Consider the following 18,576-nt stretch of genomic DNA (forward strand, 5'->3'; position numbering starts at 1 on the left):
TCTTCTGTGTAAAGGTTCGGTGCCTTTATCAGCAGCAGAGCAGGTAGATATTAAACTGGTGCAGCTTTATCTCAACCTGGTGAAACTTAGGGGTGAGAAACAAAATACAGTTTGATTTCTGTTAACCACATACAGTAAAACTCGTTTTTTGTCATCCTGAATCTTGTATGGATATGGAGACCTAAGGCTAAAAGGTTGCCGGCACTCCCCGGAATTTTGGGGTGACTTCTTGAGAGTTGCAGAAATTGTTACCAAATAGTCATTTCTGTGCGACAGAAGGGGGAAAATGTTTAAATCCAGGACACGAGAGTAATATTAGTTAGATTTAATTTTAATCAAAACATACATGAAATAAAAGTTATTTTTGCTTTTCATCCTGGCCTCAACCCCTACTCCCCCACTACCACTCAAAGGATTTGTGGGGCCCTTGTCTTGGGAGTGGGGCCCTCAGATGATCTAGAACCTCAGTCGATACAGTCTTATCTCTGCCTTTTCAATGGTTTTCACTTAAGTCATGTTCACACAGTCAGACGACCTGCCCAAAGATCCAACTGCAAAAAAATTGTATCTGCCTGTGTGAATGCAGAGCTTTTTTTCCAGTCATTTCCTTTTTCAAACAGATAGACATATTTTTTCAGTGTTAATTTGAATTAAGTGACGATCCAAGTGGGAAATAAAGTTATGATTGTTATTAGTGGGAAATAAAGATAGCATTGCTATCATTGTTAGCATTAGCATTTATATTGCCTTTTTGCTGAGAACTGAAAGCATACATGGAGTAGGTTCTCACTCTCCTCGTTTTATCCTCACAACAACCTTGTGAGGTAGCTGACCCAAAGTCACCCAAGGAGAGACTTGAACTCGGCTCTGTCCACAGCAAATCCAGGACCTGAACACTACACTCTGAGCCTTTCAGCAGCTTGATCCAGAGCTTTGATAGGGCAAGTCCAGTAAAGAACCAGAAGGGTCATCCAAGCTGGGAGCATCCATGAGTGACGGTTCGCTTTGTCTGAGGGATGGGGGCACTTCTAAGATGCAGGCCTTTAGATCGGCGTAAGCCTGAGGCAACGTCCCCATATTGACCCAACGGTCACGGGAAGGGTTGTAGCAATGAATGAGGTGCGTATCTCGGTAGGTGTTATGGCTATACCCCCCCAGGATGTAGAGTTCTCCCATCAGGACGGCAGAGGCAGCAATGACATGAGCTTGGGGAAGAGAACTCAGGGTGACCCACACGTCCTGATCTGGGCTGTACGCCTCGCAGGCCAGTTGGTCAGTGTAGCCCCCGTGCCCGTCCCGCCATCGTAGACCACCAGCCACGTAGATCCGCCCATCCAGCACCTCCATGATGTGCCCCGCACGCTCTTCCTGCATGGGAGCCAGAAGGAGAGGTGGGCCATCTGGGCGATACTGAATCAGGGATGACTGACAGCGGCACGAGCCGTCGCTGCCCCCCGAGATGTAGATGCGCCCATCCAGGACACAGGCTGCATGGCCACAGACAGGAGTGGGCAGCGGTGCACAAGGCCTGAAGTGAAATAAGGGGTGGGGGGGGAGAAATAAATAAGGGATGTGAAAATAACTGCTTTGCTGAACCATAGAGTGGGATGTTTACCTAGTTTACCAAAAGCCAACGAATTATTTGTGAAAAACAGACATGCAGGAAAGGTATGGAAAAGAAGGTAGAGTTTTTTAGTCTTTCAGGAGCTGGAGAGCATGCTTTCGAATGGCTGCTGGGGGCTATCTTCACAAAATGGCAGCTGAGGGGGGACATAATAGGTTATAAACTCCCAATGCTGTCTTGGATCTGTTGACTGATTACCATTTTACCTAGATTTTCATCTAAGGACCTGGAAGCAAATATAAGATTCTTCCTGTTTTATCTATCCTTTCCATTAGAACAGTGTTTCTCAAACTTGGCAACTTTAAGACGTGTGGACTTCAACTCCCAGAATTCCCCACCCAGCTGGCTGGGGAATTCTGGGAGTTAGGCCCACACGTCTTCAAGTTGCCAAATTTGAGGAACAGTACATTAGAGGAAGCTTCACTGTGGATTTTGACCTGGTTCATACAGCATGGTAAACTATGGTTTGATGAATCAAGCTCAATCAGCTGGGATTGCAAAATTATAAATCATAGTTTATAAACCGCAGCAGCTGGGTTTTTATGACATACTAAATCAGAACCAAAACAATGCATATTGTGTCTTAGTGCAATGTGTGAACCCTATTACAATGACTGTTCCTTCGCACTGCTGGAGGCTGTAAACCAGGGTTTGCTTAAATATAATCTACTATATAATCTACTGAATAAACCTACAATTATATAAATTGATACAATATCCTAAGCTCAAACCATATTGTGGCTTAGCAGAAGGTGGCACCAAGCCCTGCTCTTATCTGGAGATGGCCATGAAATTGGTCCCCTGACTTTTTCATAGCTTGGCAGGGTTCTATTTTACAAAAGTTAACCCTGGACATCTTCGTGGAGGTTCCTCTCTTCCGAAATCATGCCCATTCCCTTTGCAATGCATGGTCTCCAGAACTGAACCCAGCATACCTGGTGAAGCCTCCCCAAGCCCCTACCTCCATGTGTTGCTCTGAGGTTCATAGCACTCCACCAAATCCAGGCAATAAACCTCATTGGAGCTCCCCCCCAGAACGTAGAAAAAACCATTCAGGAAAACTGCAGGAAAATAGCTTCGGCAATTTGTCATGTCAGCCAGTCGTTCCCAACTCCCACAAAGAGGATCAAACCTGCAAGAGAAGGTCAAGGCATAAAGATTCTCTGTGGAAATCAACTCTGTCCCCCAGCTGCTTATGAATGGGGCACTAGCGCTTATTCCTCAACAGCCCAGCGTGCCAGATAGGTTCCTCCTGGTGTAAGGAAGTCTAACTACAGACATCCTGGTTCCTATCTCTCTTTCTTGGTTGCAGAGTCCATATGTAGAAAGTTTGGCTAATTGGCATTTGCAAGAGGACTGAGAAGCCACAATCCCCCCTAGATCTTCTTAATTCCTTCTGGGATTTATCAGGCTATGCTTCCATTCCCCCAACATACTTATTTGGATGATTTAAAGGATAGATCAGTTATGGAAACACAGAAAGCCAGTTATTTCAAAGTTAGGATCCAACACCCCAAAGTACCTTTGGACAGATACTTGATGGGATCTAGTTATCTAACCAAATCAGACCATGTTGTACAAACCCAGATGAGATCATTCATTCTCTCTTCTGGCCTTGGGATACATAGGCAGAAGCCTAGAGAACCAACCCTTGAGGCACTCCGTTTCTATGAGGTGTCAGGAACAACTCTTTTTCCTGCCTAACCCATCCTAGATTTTCTGAGCACTGCAGATTTTACTCTATTTTTTCTTGAACTTTTGGGGGAAAAAACCAAATCAGAAGTTGGCAGATGACCAAGTTCCTGAAGGAGGTAGGGATCTCAACTTCTGAAATAACTGCAATAGATAGATAGACAGACAAATTGTATTGTCGAAGGCTTTCACGGCCGGCATACGATGGCTGGTGTGGGTCTTCTGGGCTGTGTGGCCGTGTTCTGGAAGTTTTGTTTCCTAATGTTTCGCCAGCACCTGTGACCGGCATCTTCAGAGTGCAGGAGCACAGGCAGGAGAGAGAACTGCTCCTGCCTGTGCTCCTGCACTCTGAAGATGCCGGTCACAGGTGCTGGCGAAACGTTAGGAAACAAAACTTCCAGAACACGGCCACACAGCCCAGAAGACCCACACCAGCCACAGACAGACAAATTGTTCACTGGCTTCATCATGTATCTTGGGGACATGACAGCCTATGACGAGTTCCCAACCAGTATTCCCATTAGCTGGAGAACCATATAAAAACTTTTCAGCTCCCCTCAGCTGCAGTTACAGATATCTTGAAAGCTGGTTGTTTCCAGGATTCATTTATCTCCTTCCCTCATACTCACTACCATCAGATGCTTCATTAAACATTAAATCTGACATCTTCTCACTCCTACTCAAAAGTCCCTTCACAGAATGGGACTACATCCTATTCTCTCCTCCCTCCCCAATTCTCTACTTCAAGCAGCAGGTCTTCCAACTCACCTGAACACTGAACACATGGTATCCCTGACACCATAATAATGCTTTCCCCCAAAAAGGTACATTATATTGTCCTTCACAGCTACGGCATGCCGGAATCGTGGTTTCTCTGGGAGGTTTCCAAGTCGACGCCACTCCACTTGCTTGACCAAGCCAATGCCATTGAGGAAGCGGTGGGTGAACCAGAAATCCTGGCATGGGCTGCGAGTAGCCATACTCTTTGTCAGAGTATCTCCTCCACTAATCACAATGACCTTCTCTGGGTATCTCACCCGGCAAGGAAGGTGCTCCATCTTGGAAGGGCCTGGTGGGATGCTAGCTAAGGATTTAACCATGAGGGTGTAGAGGCGACCAGGAGCAGCCATCATCTCTTCTTTACGCACCTGTTTGAGTTCTCGAGTGGACATCAATGGGAATCGGACGCAGCGCAAAACGTTCTCAGCACAGTTCATCCGCCCATCCCAGTCAGCATCCAGCCAACGGATGGCTCCTTGGAAGGCTTCTAGTTCATTGAGGATGTAGAGTGAATCAGAATTAAGGAAGCCCACCAGCTGGTTTATGGGAAGATCTAGGAACTTGGGTGTTTCCATGACATGAACAAAGTTGCTTAATATAAACTTCTCTGCAGTGTTTTCCAGATCATGTAGGCCATAAGCACGGGCAAAGGACAGGACATCCAAACTGCTTTCTGGGGTGAGCTTGTAGTGGAATAGGTCCAGGCAGAGGTCCAAGATGCCAGAGACTTGGTATTGAAGGGCAGCCTGCGCGGCTTCAAACATATAATCCCATCCACCTCTCAGCACTCCTGAGTAGGCAAAGGAGATGATCAGCCCCAGATCAGCTGCAGTGAATTGGGTGCAAAGAGGAGCCTTGGCCTGTTGAGTTTCCTTCATGCCGCTGGTAAACATGCCATGGAAGAATTCACAGCCACAAGCCAAGGCCAGGCGGTGAACTGAAAGTAGAGAAGATGAGGTCAGGAAATGGAAGGACTGTATCTTGGCCACAGTCATATTGCCCTAACTCCAAGACAATTCCTAACCCAAATCTGGAGTTTTCCAGTTCTTCCCAACCCACTGACTCCTTGTAATCTGAATGTTTGCTTTCCTATCATCTCTGCCTTATTCACCTCGAAATGTCTCTCCTTCAGCTTTAAGTTCCAGGTCCCAGCCAATGCCTTCATTGTACAGCTCTTCTAGCCTTTGTAGTGTCTTCCATTTCTCTTCCACTGGACTCAGTCTGTCCCCATTCTCTGTCCCTATCAACACTGTCTTGCAGATTTCAGCCACACGAGGGACACCCAGGCCCTCAGCTGCATCTAGGATGTCCCCAGCCATGACTGGGGTGGGCTCTAACTCTCCTGTGTAGGCAAAATTCAAAATGGCCTCCCAGCCAGATGGTGTGGTCACACCGTCCAGCTTCATCACTTCTTGCTCCCCACGCTCTAAACGCTGCAGAAAGACGGAACTGACTGCAGCCAGAAGGATGCTGTGGGCTTTATAGTTCTTTAGACCCAAAGTCACATCCACATCCACAAGAAGGTCTTGTCCCTTCAGTTGGAGAGCTGCAGTGAGAAACCCTTCTGCGTGGCCCTCACTCCGCAGTTCCCACTGTTCTTCCATTGGAGTTCCCTTCACATCTGGGGGTCTGTCCACGCAGGTCATCCTTTTCTGAAAAGAAGATACTTGTAAGAAAAGATCCAAAACCCATAGCTGGGTGATCCCTGTATTAGTACTAACCAAACTGGCCAAAATGATTCTCCAGCATTCTTCATCAAAGAAGATATTTCATAAATCCCACCCTATCCTTTTCTTTTTTGTGACATCTCAACAGACAAAGCATTTGGGAGAACTGGAAAGTTTTCATGTTTTGTCTCATTTTGGTTGATCCTAAATCATCATCATGATGTCATCAAATTACAAATTTGAGAATTTCCCCCACAAACTGTGATGGCTTCTTATGCCCCAGTGAGAAAAGAGAACAGAACCAATGAAAGCATGGAAGACAGTAAAGGAAGGTGATAGAACAACTAAATACATACTGTCCTCAAGTCACTGAATTACAAGCACAGCACACAAAGTAGTGTGGGGGGTGAAGATCATACTTTTTCAGTGTTTAGAAAACGTTAAATATCATATACAGGCTCCTAGAACGAATAGGTCGTTCTTAGAAAATCTACAGATATGTAATGTGCCTTCCCCACTAGCACAGAATAGTATTAAATGTTCTCTTCCTCCACCCACCCCATAACTGTATAAACAATGCATAACAGGTACAAGAATGCTTGCATGTGTTTTAATTGGAAAAGGATGTGTTCTGGTTGTGGATTTGTGATCTGAATCAGAGATTAATACTCCCATACGTGGGAGTTCTATTCTAATTTCTGAGAACAATTGTTTTGTGACAGTTCTCTCACAATTCATGAATATGATTCAATATTTTTCTGAAAGAGGGATCAAATTCACACATGACATTCAGCCCTGATTTGCTTTAACCACGGTTTCTTTGATAAGCCACACTTGGATTTGCACAGCACACTAACTTCAAGAATCCAGAGTTGACAAACCACACTGGCGGTGTACATGCAACATGTTGAGGCCAAACCTAGCGAGTCATGCTATGTCTCAGTCTTAGCGTAATGCATGATCTCAGGTAGTCTGTGAACAGGCCTGGACTCCTGTTTGGGACGTGTCTTCCTACCCAGCATGCTTATCATTTTCCATCAGTTCTTAGAGAACATTCTGGTCTAAGCTGTAATTATGTGTCTGCTACTCAAGTAAGAAACAGGGTGGACATGCAAATCCCACAGAAGAATCTTCTTACGTGCACACATGACACATGACCTCTCAGCCCTTCACCCTCAACCTTCCCACACTGACGGAACTTCTTCAAAACTACTAGGGGGATCCCCAGCCCAAATCTCTCACCTGTGTCTGCTCTGACGGGGTCCTTCTTGGACCTTTGTGGTATCCGTAGCTATGGCATGACCTCTGTGGTATGCTGATCATCAGCTTTGATGCCAGCTTGCAAAGTTAATTATAGCCAGGCGCAGGATATTAAAAGAGGACAGGACAGGCTGAAGGGCTGGAAATCAAAGCTAAATGTAACCAGCCCATGCATTAACCTAGCAACTGAAGCATAATTCTCACAGATGGCACAGAAGGAAATAAAGCCGTTTCATAACTGTATAGCCACGGGTACTAATTGGGACTCAAGTTATTGCACAATCCTACATTTAAAAAGTAAAATAAGTCTTTACTCATTTAAAGTTAGCACAAACTGTTTTCCTGACATGCTGATTTTCTCTGTGCAGGTTCCTCTCTCTTTCTGTGTGTGTGTGTGTGTGTGTGTGTGTATTGTGTATTTATCTGAATACACGCAGACACACACAAACTACAGAGAGAGAAACATCCTGGGAACTCTGCTGCTTTGTGTCTAAAACTTTAGCCAACATGGATGTGGAAACTGGTTAGAGTCTTGTAAACCCCTGATAACATTTGACCTGCACTTGATGCATTTTGGGGAAAAGTCAGAACAGTTTCTACAAAGGTGGGTGGGGAGTGGAATTCAGGGAACCTTTTTTATGAAATCTATCCTGGGTTGCCAGATGACCTGAATACATTAATTACTTCTGAGATGCCAGGGGTTTAGTAATAGAAATACCAGGAAGTCCAGATGGTTGTAATTCAGTACATGGAAGGGTGATAGGGCAAAGCATTAAGCTGGATTGAAGTCATCCTAGTTCTCCCTCTGGCAAAATCCTCGTCTTCCTCTCCTTTCATAGGAAGCCATCAGACACCTTTGTGGACTTTTACATCTGGATCCCCCCCCCCCCCGCTTTCACTTCTTGACCTCTTACTCTTGTTTGTGGGTAGGGGTCTTCTTACAAGGAGGAAGAGAATCATGTTTGGCTTGTGTGGTCCCTCTTCTGGGCCAGTGGGTAAGAACTGGTAATCCAAAGCCTCCTCAGATGGGTTCCTACTCCATCTGCAAGTTTTCTCTCTAAGATAGTGTCTCCCAACCTCAGCAACTTTAAGGTGTGTGGACTTCAGCTCCCAGAATTCCCCCACTCACCCCATGCTGGTTGGGGAATTCTGGGAGTTGAAGTCCACTCACCTTAAAATTGCTGAGGTTGGGAAACACTGCTCTAAGGTGTTGGAGACAGAAGCTTCCAGGATGACTTTGGACCAGTCACTCTTTCTCAGTCTGACTTCCTTCAGAGGGTTATTGCGTGGGGAAAAAAGGAGAGCTATGTACACTCCTTTCAGCTCTTGCACAGAAGTGGGATATAACTTGTACAAATAAATAATAGCATTCTCTTCCACCTCCTCCCTCTCTCTGCTGAGTGTCATAATCCCCTAGGTGCATTTCAAAACCCAACAGATAGCTGACTGTCCCTGAACATTAGTGAATGTCTCCCCTGCACCACAAGACAGAATTAAAATCTCCTACAAATTATGCCAATCTTTTTTTAATCATGCATTTCTGTGCAAGTTACAAACCCAAAATCCCCCTCCCTCACAGACATTTTTATAAGCATGTGACTATTTCTAGAAATGTTTACATCTTTAAAAAGTGGGGGGGGGGATTACAGAATATACAGCTGCTTTTTAGGAGATCAGACTATTTGTCTGTTCCTGAATTCATTGTGCTATGCTGTAAAAAGATTTGATGGGTTTAGGCTTAGCATGTTGACTGACCCCAGTGCCCAGCTCTCGGGGTTTGTTAAACCACAATTTGTGGCTTAGTGTTTTAGATGATCCTGGACATTGGGAGTTATTCAACTAAGTATTATTAAACAAGTCATGGATTACTGCCACATGAAACCAAAACATAGGTATGATCTAAGCAGAAACTCACATACTGTGGTCTTGTGATGGGTTCATGACAACAGCAATCTGGGGTTCCAGGCAAAGCTTTTATTTGTATAGATGGCCTTCTGGCCTTTTTTATTTCCTAAAGAAAATCTGCTAAGGAAGGAAAGATGAAAAAGAGCTTATTTAGCTGCTTTCGAGCCAGGCTCGGCTGCAGGAGACACCATAGACCAGTGTTTTTCAAACGTGGCAACTTTAAGATGTGTGGACTTCAACTCCCAGAATTCTCCAGCCAATTCTGGGAGTTGAAGTCCACATGTCTTAAAGTTGCCAGATTTGAAAAACACTGCTGTAGACAAATGCTTGTCATCATGATCTGCTTCCAGGCCTATCTTATAGCTCTTCAGATAATCTTATTGTTTCATCAATCCCATCCACGCTGTCCATTGTCTTTGTTCTACTTCCCTTAATCTTGCCAGGCATAGTTGTTTTTCTAGCTCAACGTCTGCTCCCATCACATGACCGCAGTATGTGAGTTTCTGCTTAGATCGTAACTAGCAGTCAATCTTTGCTTGGTCCAAGACCAACTGGTTAGTTCTTCTTGCAGTTCACAGTATTCTTAGTAACCATTTCCAGATCCAAATTTCAAAAGTGTCTCTCTTGCCCCTTCCCAATGTCCAATTTCAATGGAAAAAACTATTTCTTTAACAAATCTAATCTCTGTAGTCCTAGAAATCCTTCATGATTGTATCTTAATTTGCCACTGCATTCTTCCCTGGGATTTATCTGTTCTTTGCTTGTCTAATCACTGTCCATCTCTCTCTCTCTCTCTCTCTTTCTCTCTCTCCCAAGAATACAAACCTATTTATCATCTTTGCTTCTTCACCATCTATGCTAAGTTCACTAAACATGATTGTCAATGTTATTTGTCTTCATAAACATCAACATTAACCCACAGTTTTCATTTTCTATGTTTACCTTCATAATGAGCTTGCAATGGGATTGTACCCTTATTTGAAAGGTAGGACCACACAGCTTTCCGCCAATCTTTTCTTTCCATTAAGAAGCGATTTTTCTTTTCTGTAAGAAGCAATCTGAGCCCAGCTTTATCAGTACACTCAAATAGTATCACTTTCCTGAACTGTTTTTTGCATTATTTCGTGAGTAATTATTAATTACTCTCTATCAGACTATTAGATACACCCTGATTCAAACTACCAAACCAACATTTTTTCCTGCTCTCTAGCTTGTAGCCTCAGAATAATCCAAACATCTTTTGGCGAATTATAATATAAGTGACATATGTGTGTACCTGGCTTGTATGCAGCCTTCTGTATTTCTAAATACTAAAAGTATTTCTATCTAGAGTTAAGAAAAGCCTTAAAGTTATATTGGCTGGCATCCCTGCTCATTGTTTGCTGGCTTTTCTCTGGAGGCAAACCTTGAATCTTCTTAAGTTCCATCTTCTTCAGCTCTGCTGAGAGCTTTTTGTCATTAGTAGAAACATCTGCAATGTGTTCTCCTCTTTTGCACATTTCTTTGGGTAGTGCCCAAACAATTATCTTTGACAATCTTCCCACTTGCCTACATGCTAATCCAATTCAGGCTTACCAACCCACACTACTTTTCTTAAAACCAACAAGCCACTTCAACAACCAGTTGTTTTTTAAATCCATTTCAGCCATTTTAGCTTCCAGCCAACACCTCCAACCTTCTCCATGCCAAACTGCTCCTTCTGAGTCCTCTCTAATGGTCTCTGAAACTCCCCCAGTAGCCTATCTGCAGCTTCTATGAAATCTTTTCTATGAGAAAATTTAAAAGGCTCTGTCCTTAGGCCTGGGGTTAATGTGATTGTTACTTATTGGTGAGGCTTCTGTCATATTTTTGTACTGTTTGTTGTTTGAGTTGTTTTAGTCCAGACTGCTGTTTATGTGGGTATAAACTGTTTTAATTGTTTACTGTTTTGGTGATTTTGCAAGCTGCCCAAAGTCTTCTGCAGTGGGAGGCCATAGCAAATCTGATATTAAATTAAAATTGGTATAGTCCTCAGCTTCATCCCCAAAATAGTTAGATGGTGCCCTATCTACCAAAAGATTGCCCTCTTTTGCACAAAGGTTATGAGGAATAGGCTCAGTATCCCTAGGAAGTTAAAATTTCCTCAAAGTGCCCCAAATTTCAATTGAATGTAATGGGGGGGGGGGTGTTTAAAAAAATAGAAGAGGGAGAGAAAGAAGCTGACTGGCCCCATGCCAGGAAAACCCTGCCTCTTGAGTTAGAAGGCCTCTAGCCATTTCCCACTGATCACATGTTACCAAGGGCAAAGCAGTGATGTCCCTGGGTAGGATCTTAACTGCATTGGGAAGAACCCATGCATTTGTATGCATGTCTTCTGCCTTATTTTTTAATTGAGGAGGTGGTCTCCTAGCCACATTTCCTAGCCTCTCAACCCATGGTTTGCAAAGGATGAACAGCTGCTCAGATTAGGGAGTTCATGTTCCCTGAAGTCAGCTTGCCACCCAATGGAGGATTGTGGTGTAGCGGGGTTAAATGACATTTTTAAATTTGCAGCTGCCTAACACAGTGTCCTTCTGTGCTCTAGGAGGACTTAATGCATTTATGAGCTCAAGCAACAGGGTCTGTGTTGGTATTTTGCTCTGATAGGGAAGAAGAATCTGATGGAAGTAGGTGACTTAGAGACAGAATGTGCAGTTTGGTTTTGGGAAGGGAATTCAGTGTAAGCCTGGGTGTGCCCTATCAGAATGGAACTACACCCCTGAAAATAAAAATGTAATTACTTTTGAAAGGTTCTTTCTTGCACTTTGGGGGAATTCCCTTGATGTCTCAGAAAACGTTTGTTCAGACTGGTTTTTCCATTGGGCCATATAGATTCCAAGAGCAGAACAAAAGAGTGGGAGGTTAAATGAGAGAAGGATAGAGTGGAGAGAAGAATTAAGGATAAAAGGAAATGAGATCTATCTGGTATTTTTTATTTTTTTATTTATATCAGATTTATATAGATGCCCATCTAGCACAGCGACTCTGGGTGGCGTACAACAATTAAAATCAAATAACAAATAAAAACAGGCATTACAAAAAGATAAATTATTATCAGAATAAAAACATGATCACAAATTAAAAAAAAAGATTTTAAAAAAAGATTTAAAAATATACAAACCCCATGGAGAGAGCAGAATATCAAAATGTAATATCAATTACATTTTCTTTAAAAGTATTTCTTCAAAAGATGCCATGTGGCGGATAGACCATTGTTCCGGATGGCTTCTTCTTGGCAGATAGCCTTGTTTTTTTCCTCTTGTGTTACAGCAATGAGATAGAACTCCATTTGTATAGGCTTTGGGATTAAACCTTGACTCCTTTGACATTGCCTTGGCCTTAAGAAGGTCTGGGGAGGGGGAAGGAAAAGAGAAACCCCTTGGGAAAAAAGGTGGATCATATGCTAAGTTTGCAAGGACTCCATCTCACCACTCAAGATGTTTACCAAGAGAGATTTTCCTCTCCAAGACTGACAGCTTTCTCTTCAAATGCCATGTTCTGTAGTTGATGCATAGGGTTTGCCCTCATTTGCTCTGGAATAGCCTTTCAGGAATTGGGGGTTATATTCTTGTGGCCTTGGATGCTGTTAAAATCAGCACCATGGACCAGTCATAGAGTGCTTCCATTTCAAAATCTTTATACATCACCAAAGAAGGGAACAGACTCTAGGATTGTGTAGTTCTGCCTCCTGTTATGGGTGTGCATCCCATTTCTCAACGGTGACATGTTCGAAGGGTTCAGGTTAAACTACAGCCTGGAGCATTTCTATGACATAGGTTTATTTACACTTACATACAAAAAGGGCACACATTACAGGTGTACAATATGAGTAGTCTCAACCTCACTTTTCTAGGAGAACTATTATGCAATTACTGAAATTACTGCTGGGAGCCAATGCATTTCTTCTTCAAACCCAACTTAGCATAAGTGCCTCGGTCACCCCTGGTTAACAGGAAAAAAGAAAGTTGAGTCATATCTATTCTTCACCTAATAATTGTCTGGGTTCTTCTAGTCCTCTTGAAATGCATTAATAGAACGTTCCTGGCTATCAATTACTTTTGATCAGATCTCACATCTTTAGAGTCAGGAGATGTAGGAATAGAAGGGCCATTGCTTTGCTAAACCCCTAGCCCTTAATACTGTTAAATGGGCATCTGTTTCTCCTTCTTCGTGCACATTTCAGGACTCACATCAACAGTCAGCATGGTTGGTTATTCACTAAGGTCCATACGTCAGTGCGCACAGGAGCCATTGCTGACTCTTTGAAGCCCCTGCTCTTCTCAGTGCTGATATAGTCCATTGACTTCTTGTTGCCAAGTGTGCATGCAGCAAAACAGATGGGTTGCATTCATGCAACAACCCATTTTCTGGAAACATGTGTATCATGTTTTGGGGTTGAAATGTTTCAACCTGTTCAGACCTGGGCTTATTAGAAGTGTTCTGACAACAGAATATGTCATTCTAACCTTATAGAAATGGTCCAACCTCAGACTGAATTATTTTCATCTGGGGGCAGAATGTTGTATCCTGAAAATCTTTTGCATGTCTCTGTCTCCCCAGTGCTTTGAACCACAATTCCTGAACTGTCCATTTAGGAGACACTGTAGCCATGAATAAAATTGGTCAAAGTCAACCCTCATCAGGTACACATGTTGTATGAATGAATCTGCTTAACTTGACCCAGTTAAGCATTTGTGCAAAGACAGCCATTGCGAGAGAACAAGACACGGATATATGCCTAGAATCTATATTTCAATTTTATGAGATATTTAAATCAGAAGAGATTTTTAGTACTATGAACATAATACAGTGTACAGTTCAATTCAGTGATTTATATTGTGTTGACCATGGTTTTTCATATTCATTTTTAGTTTAAGTTCAATCGTGATTCTTAGCACCTTAACACATACACACACACACACACACATACACACATGTATAATTTAACTCTTCAAACTAGTTAAAGATATATTTGAAAGCTACAATCTCCATGACGTTTAAAAATCCCTGCTTTATTTATCTGTATCCTTCTATTCTTTAAAAAAAGAGAGAGAGAACAAAAGCCTCCATTTATTTCCTTTGCCCTCTCCTTTTGGACAGGAGTGCTAGTGGGGACCTCAGGGAGATAGCAAGCAAATCAAGAGTGGCTGAATTTCTGTGTGCACTATAATGTTAGATGGCTCATCCGGTTCATACTGAGTAGTGGAGCAAAGAAAGCCATCAGTTCGTAATCCATAATTTTGACTCAGCGTAATGGATTGTAATTCATTGGTAGTTGAATAAACCATGGTTTAGTAAGCTAGGAAGAAGGTTCATTGTGGAAGGGCACTATGGATATATTTGCCAAGGGGGACATAACTTTTAGAACTGATCCTGCCTCTGCTAACTGCCGCATAGATAATCATCTTCCTCCCTCCTCTAAAAGCTTTTCTCTGTCTGCAGTCCCCCAACTTCCCTCCAAGTTAATGGGTAACCGATTTAACCCAACTTGATACTGCCTTTGGATGGCGTTGGAACATGAGCGAAAGACTACTTTAATTCCAACCCAGCTAAGGATGATTTAAGTCTACTTCATTTATGGGCTGGGGGTGAGATGTAGAGACCTTTGTGGGGACATGACCAAAAAAGAAAATTTCTTTCTAATCAGTTGCAACCAGAGCATCTGGAAGCATTTGGGCCTCATTCAAATAAAAGGGGTGGTGTGTGTTTGGTTCCTGCTTCAACTAGCGCCAGCAAATTCTTTCTGCTCTGGGACAGTCCCCCATTTGGCCTGGCAAGGTTGTGCTTGTTCTTCCATGCCACATGGCAACTGCCACCTTTCTCAGGCCCTGGCTGCCTAGTTAGTGTTGCAAGAGGGCAGCCTTAGCCAGCTAGGGTGGGGCTGGAGTTTCGATGCATATGGAGTAGCTGGCGTGTGGTTTTGAGTGTGCCTGTGTGCAACAGGACAGGGGAGGAGACATAAAGTCCACGGTGAGGCATTGCTCCATAGGTTTATCAGCTGGAAGCAGGCACATCTACCAGTGACATGCTTCCATCCCTGCTTTAGGATCAGAGTGCGGCCGTTTGGGAAGGGCAACGGGCTTGGCGGGGCGGCCTACATAGTGTCTTCAGTGAGTAGAAGAGTGGATTGGGGATGCACTGCTGCTTGACCTGTAATCCAGACGTTGCTTTGCGGCTGTAAGAAGGGAGACGGTTCTTCAAAGGTAGCTTCTTCCTGACTGCACCCGATGACATTCCGCTTGCTTCAATACTTTCTCTATTGCATCTGATGAAGTCTTGCCTGGTGATGTTCTAACTGTTGCCTGTTTGTAATGATGAAAGAAAATGCATGCTTGTACTTCTGTATTTTCAGGGGTTGGGTGATAACCAGAAAGGAAACTGATCCAGCTTCCCCTAACTCTGTATTCCTGAGCCAAGGAAAACTTCCCCTACTGAAAAATAAGCCTGCCCTGCAGCTGTTGGAGATATAGAAACCCTGGTTGAAAGTACCTGTTAATCCCAAATTCTGAGACTATTTGTGTGTGTGGAGTGGGCCCTGAATCCCCTCTGTTTTTCCCTCTCTTGGTGGGCCCTTCTCTTTTCTTCAGATTTTGTAGGGCTATCAGAAAACCCGAACTCTCTGATACCATCTAATGCTGAATCTGATTTTTACATCCCACACATAGGAGCCCTTGTTTTGATCTGCGAAATCTGGAGGTCATTTCTATTATCAGTGCTTTCACCAGCATGATCAGTTTAACTGTGGTTGGGTTCATAAATCACATTACACTTTACTTGGAGTTATATATGATTCAGTGTGTTGTGTGAACCCAGCCCATGGTAGCCTATTCAACAATCATGGTTCAGCAAACTATGGTTTAGCATGACGTATGAATCTTGTTTATTTCTCCACGCTGGGAGAAAAGAGCAATCTGTGGGTGCTTACAAGCTCATAAAAGCCTGGAATCATAGCTTGAAGTGGATAAGCAGCTTTCTCATAGTTTCCAGAAATAAGTAAAATTCTTGCTTGTTGGAGAAGAAAAGAGGAGGGCAAACAGGTGACTGAGAGTGACCAGTTTGTCAGGATATCAATGGTTTATCTCAGTGTTTCTCAAACTTGGCATCTTCAAGACTTCAACTCATGCTGGCTGGGGAATTCTGGGAGTTGAAGTTCACACATTTATCTGGTTTATCTCTTACCTGATGTATCTCCTTTTCTGCAGAAGCACAACTCTAACACTTTATCAGAGCACGCATATCTATTAAATCTACTGGTGTTTGTGGAACAAATGGTACTTTTGGTACTGGCACAGAAGCCAGTTGAAGCCACAGCTAGTTGACAATGGTGATCCTGATAGATATTACTTCTTGAGACACAAATCAAATAGGTACCTATTTAGCAATAGAAAAATGATGTGTTGAAGTGCATCACCAGCTGTTCTGCACATGTGCTGAAGATTATATAACGAGGAAATTATTTCCTTCCAGGTCACTTTTTGTTACTGCCCTCTTTGACTTTCACAACAACTTATTCTACTAACATGCTCTGACCTAAAAACTTCACATTCTTGGGTGATAACTGAGCCATTCTTAAAATTCTGGAAAGTGGGGAGAGTTTCCATCTCAAAAGTGCCCCTATGGGAGAAACAGTTCTCCATGAAACAAATGCTAGGACATTTCTTCGGCTTTTTAAAGGTACAAGGGTTTCCAGATCATGTTTTAATTATTTCTTCCTTCCATGATGATCTTCTAAGGCAGTGTTTCTGAACCTCAGCAACTTGAAGATGTGTGGACTTCAACTCCCAGAATTCTGGGAGTTGAAGTCCACACATCTTAAAATTGCTGAGGTTCAGAAATACTTTTCTAAGGAATTCAGGGTGGTTACTTAAACATGAGACCTAGAAGAGGACACAAATCTGCATAAGGATTGCCCAGGCTAATTTGGAAGTCTAGAGGCACAGTTTGAGATAAAGTTGATGCTTGTTTTATTTTAAAATAAAAAGGAAGAGGAAAAAGAAAAAGAAAAGTAAAACATCTCTTTCTAGGGGAGGATCATGTGACCAGTTGTCTTATATTCTGTCCACCTTAATGCCACCATGCTACGTCCTAATGGTATTTAGTGTTAGAGTATTTGGTCTAGAGTTATGAAGTTTCAATCAACCATGGAGTTTTCTGGATAGCTTTAAACCTGTCATTATTTGTTGGCATAACTTATTTTACTTTATTGTGAAGATAGAAAGGGAAGATGGAAGACCATGGCTGATGCCTTGAGCTCCCGAGCAAAGGTGGAATATGAATATAATAAATGAATACATTTAAATTGGACTAGGATTGGGGGAATCCTTCTAATAAAGGAGGTCTTTAAATGGCTTCTTTTCCATTGAAAGTTTAAAAAAATGAGCGAAAGCTGAGTGATTTAACTTGGTTCCCACGCCACATGAATTTGTTTAACAAGCCATCTTTTCTTTAACAAGCAGCAATTGGAGTTGGCTAGTTTTGTAGAAGGAAGTAACTTATAAATTGTGATGTTGAAAGGCACTTTGGATGGGTTCCCCCAAAATGCCTATGTTTTGGAATGATCTCCCTACCCATCCTGATATTTGGTTGGCCCTGAACCTGTTGTCCTTTAGAAAGCCTTTAACTTGACTCTTCCCCAGACACTGGGGCTGGGATGAGCAAAATTCCCATTGGGAGAGGGTATGAAAGTGAGCCAGGTCACCTCTTACTGATTATTATTGGCCATTTTTATCTGGGGTTGTTTTCTGTTGCAAGCTGCCCAGGGTTGCATTGCTCATGTTGGGTGGCTACATAAATTCTCCAAGCAATTAAGCACGCTAAGCCAACCCCCAAACACATTATGATTTCATGGGTTGCATGAATCCAGGCCTATAAACTTTAGAGTTGAAAGGGGATTTAAACACTTTGCAACTACAGTACATCTTGTAAGTTCTCATTTAATATAATTAATTATTGTTTTCTGTATAAAACTGTGTATTAATAAAGCAATACTCCTTAAGGAATAGTCAGACAATCAGCATCTGGGAGAAGCCAGGATGGCATCGAAATGAGATTGCATGAGAGATAATAGTGTGAAGCTGGTGACTGCAGATGCCCGCGACTGAGTCTGAACATAAAATGAGAATTCCCAGTATTAACATCAGATCAGACTCCTGTTCCCCATCAGGTTTCTTAGGAAGCAAGGATAAAGAATGAAATCTGTCTCCTGTTCAATTCTGATCTTAGCGCATAGATCAGACAAATGTCCTGTTACATACCTATATTATGTCTAGTTGAAGAAACATAATTTTCCCTGTATCATCTGTGCATCCTTTGGCTCATTCCTGTTCATCCAGAAACACTTCTGTAGAATATTATTAGAAACCAGATGTGTTTTGCGGTATCTTAAGAGGCTTTGCCTCAGAACAGTCACAAGAGCTATCCTTACTCAAAAACACCTTAACTATTCCAGAATTGCAGGAGAGAATCCTAGGAGGACATCTTGACCAACCTCGATCCTTTTAACAAGACAAAACCATTCAATTTATAGAATAACGTGCCCCATTCAGAGCAGTCTATTTGATTGATGAAAATGTTTAATCCATTAATTTAACCAATCAATCAACTCAGTGAGGCACAGGGCTACCATATCTG

At 42.7% G+C, this 18,576-nt stretch overlaps 1 protein-coding gene across 1 annotated transcript; it reads right to left on the bottom strand.

The window, feature by feature from the left end:
- Window positions 1-324: 324 nt before the first annotated feature.
- KLHL33 (kelch like family member 33) lies at window positions 325-7,107 on the bottom strand. Its single transcript, XM_007438486.3, has 5 exons — window positions 7,006-7,107; window positions 5,208-5,748; window positions 4,085-5,033; window positions 2,586-2,756; window positions 325-1,528 (listed from the first exon to the last, which is right to left on the bottom strand). Exons 1-5 carry the CDS (start codon window positions 7,084-7,086, stop codon window positions 913-915), a joined length of 2,358 nt encoding a protein of 785 aa, XP_007438548.2. The 5' UTR covers window positions 7,087-7,107; the 3' UTR covers window positions 325-912.
- Window positions 7,108-18,576: the final 11,469 nt, after the last annotated feature.

The sequence above is a fragment of the Python bivittatus genome, unplaced genomic scaffold (genome assembly GCF_059951505.1).
Source record: "Python bivittatus isolate LINGU-HERP-01145 unplaced genomic scaffold, Pbiv_v1 ctg000430_np1212, whole genome shotgun sequence".
Taxonomy (NCBI): domain Eukaryota; kingdom Metazoa; phylum Chordata; class Lepidosauria; order Squamata; family Pythonidae; genus Python; species Python bivittatus.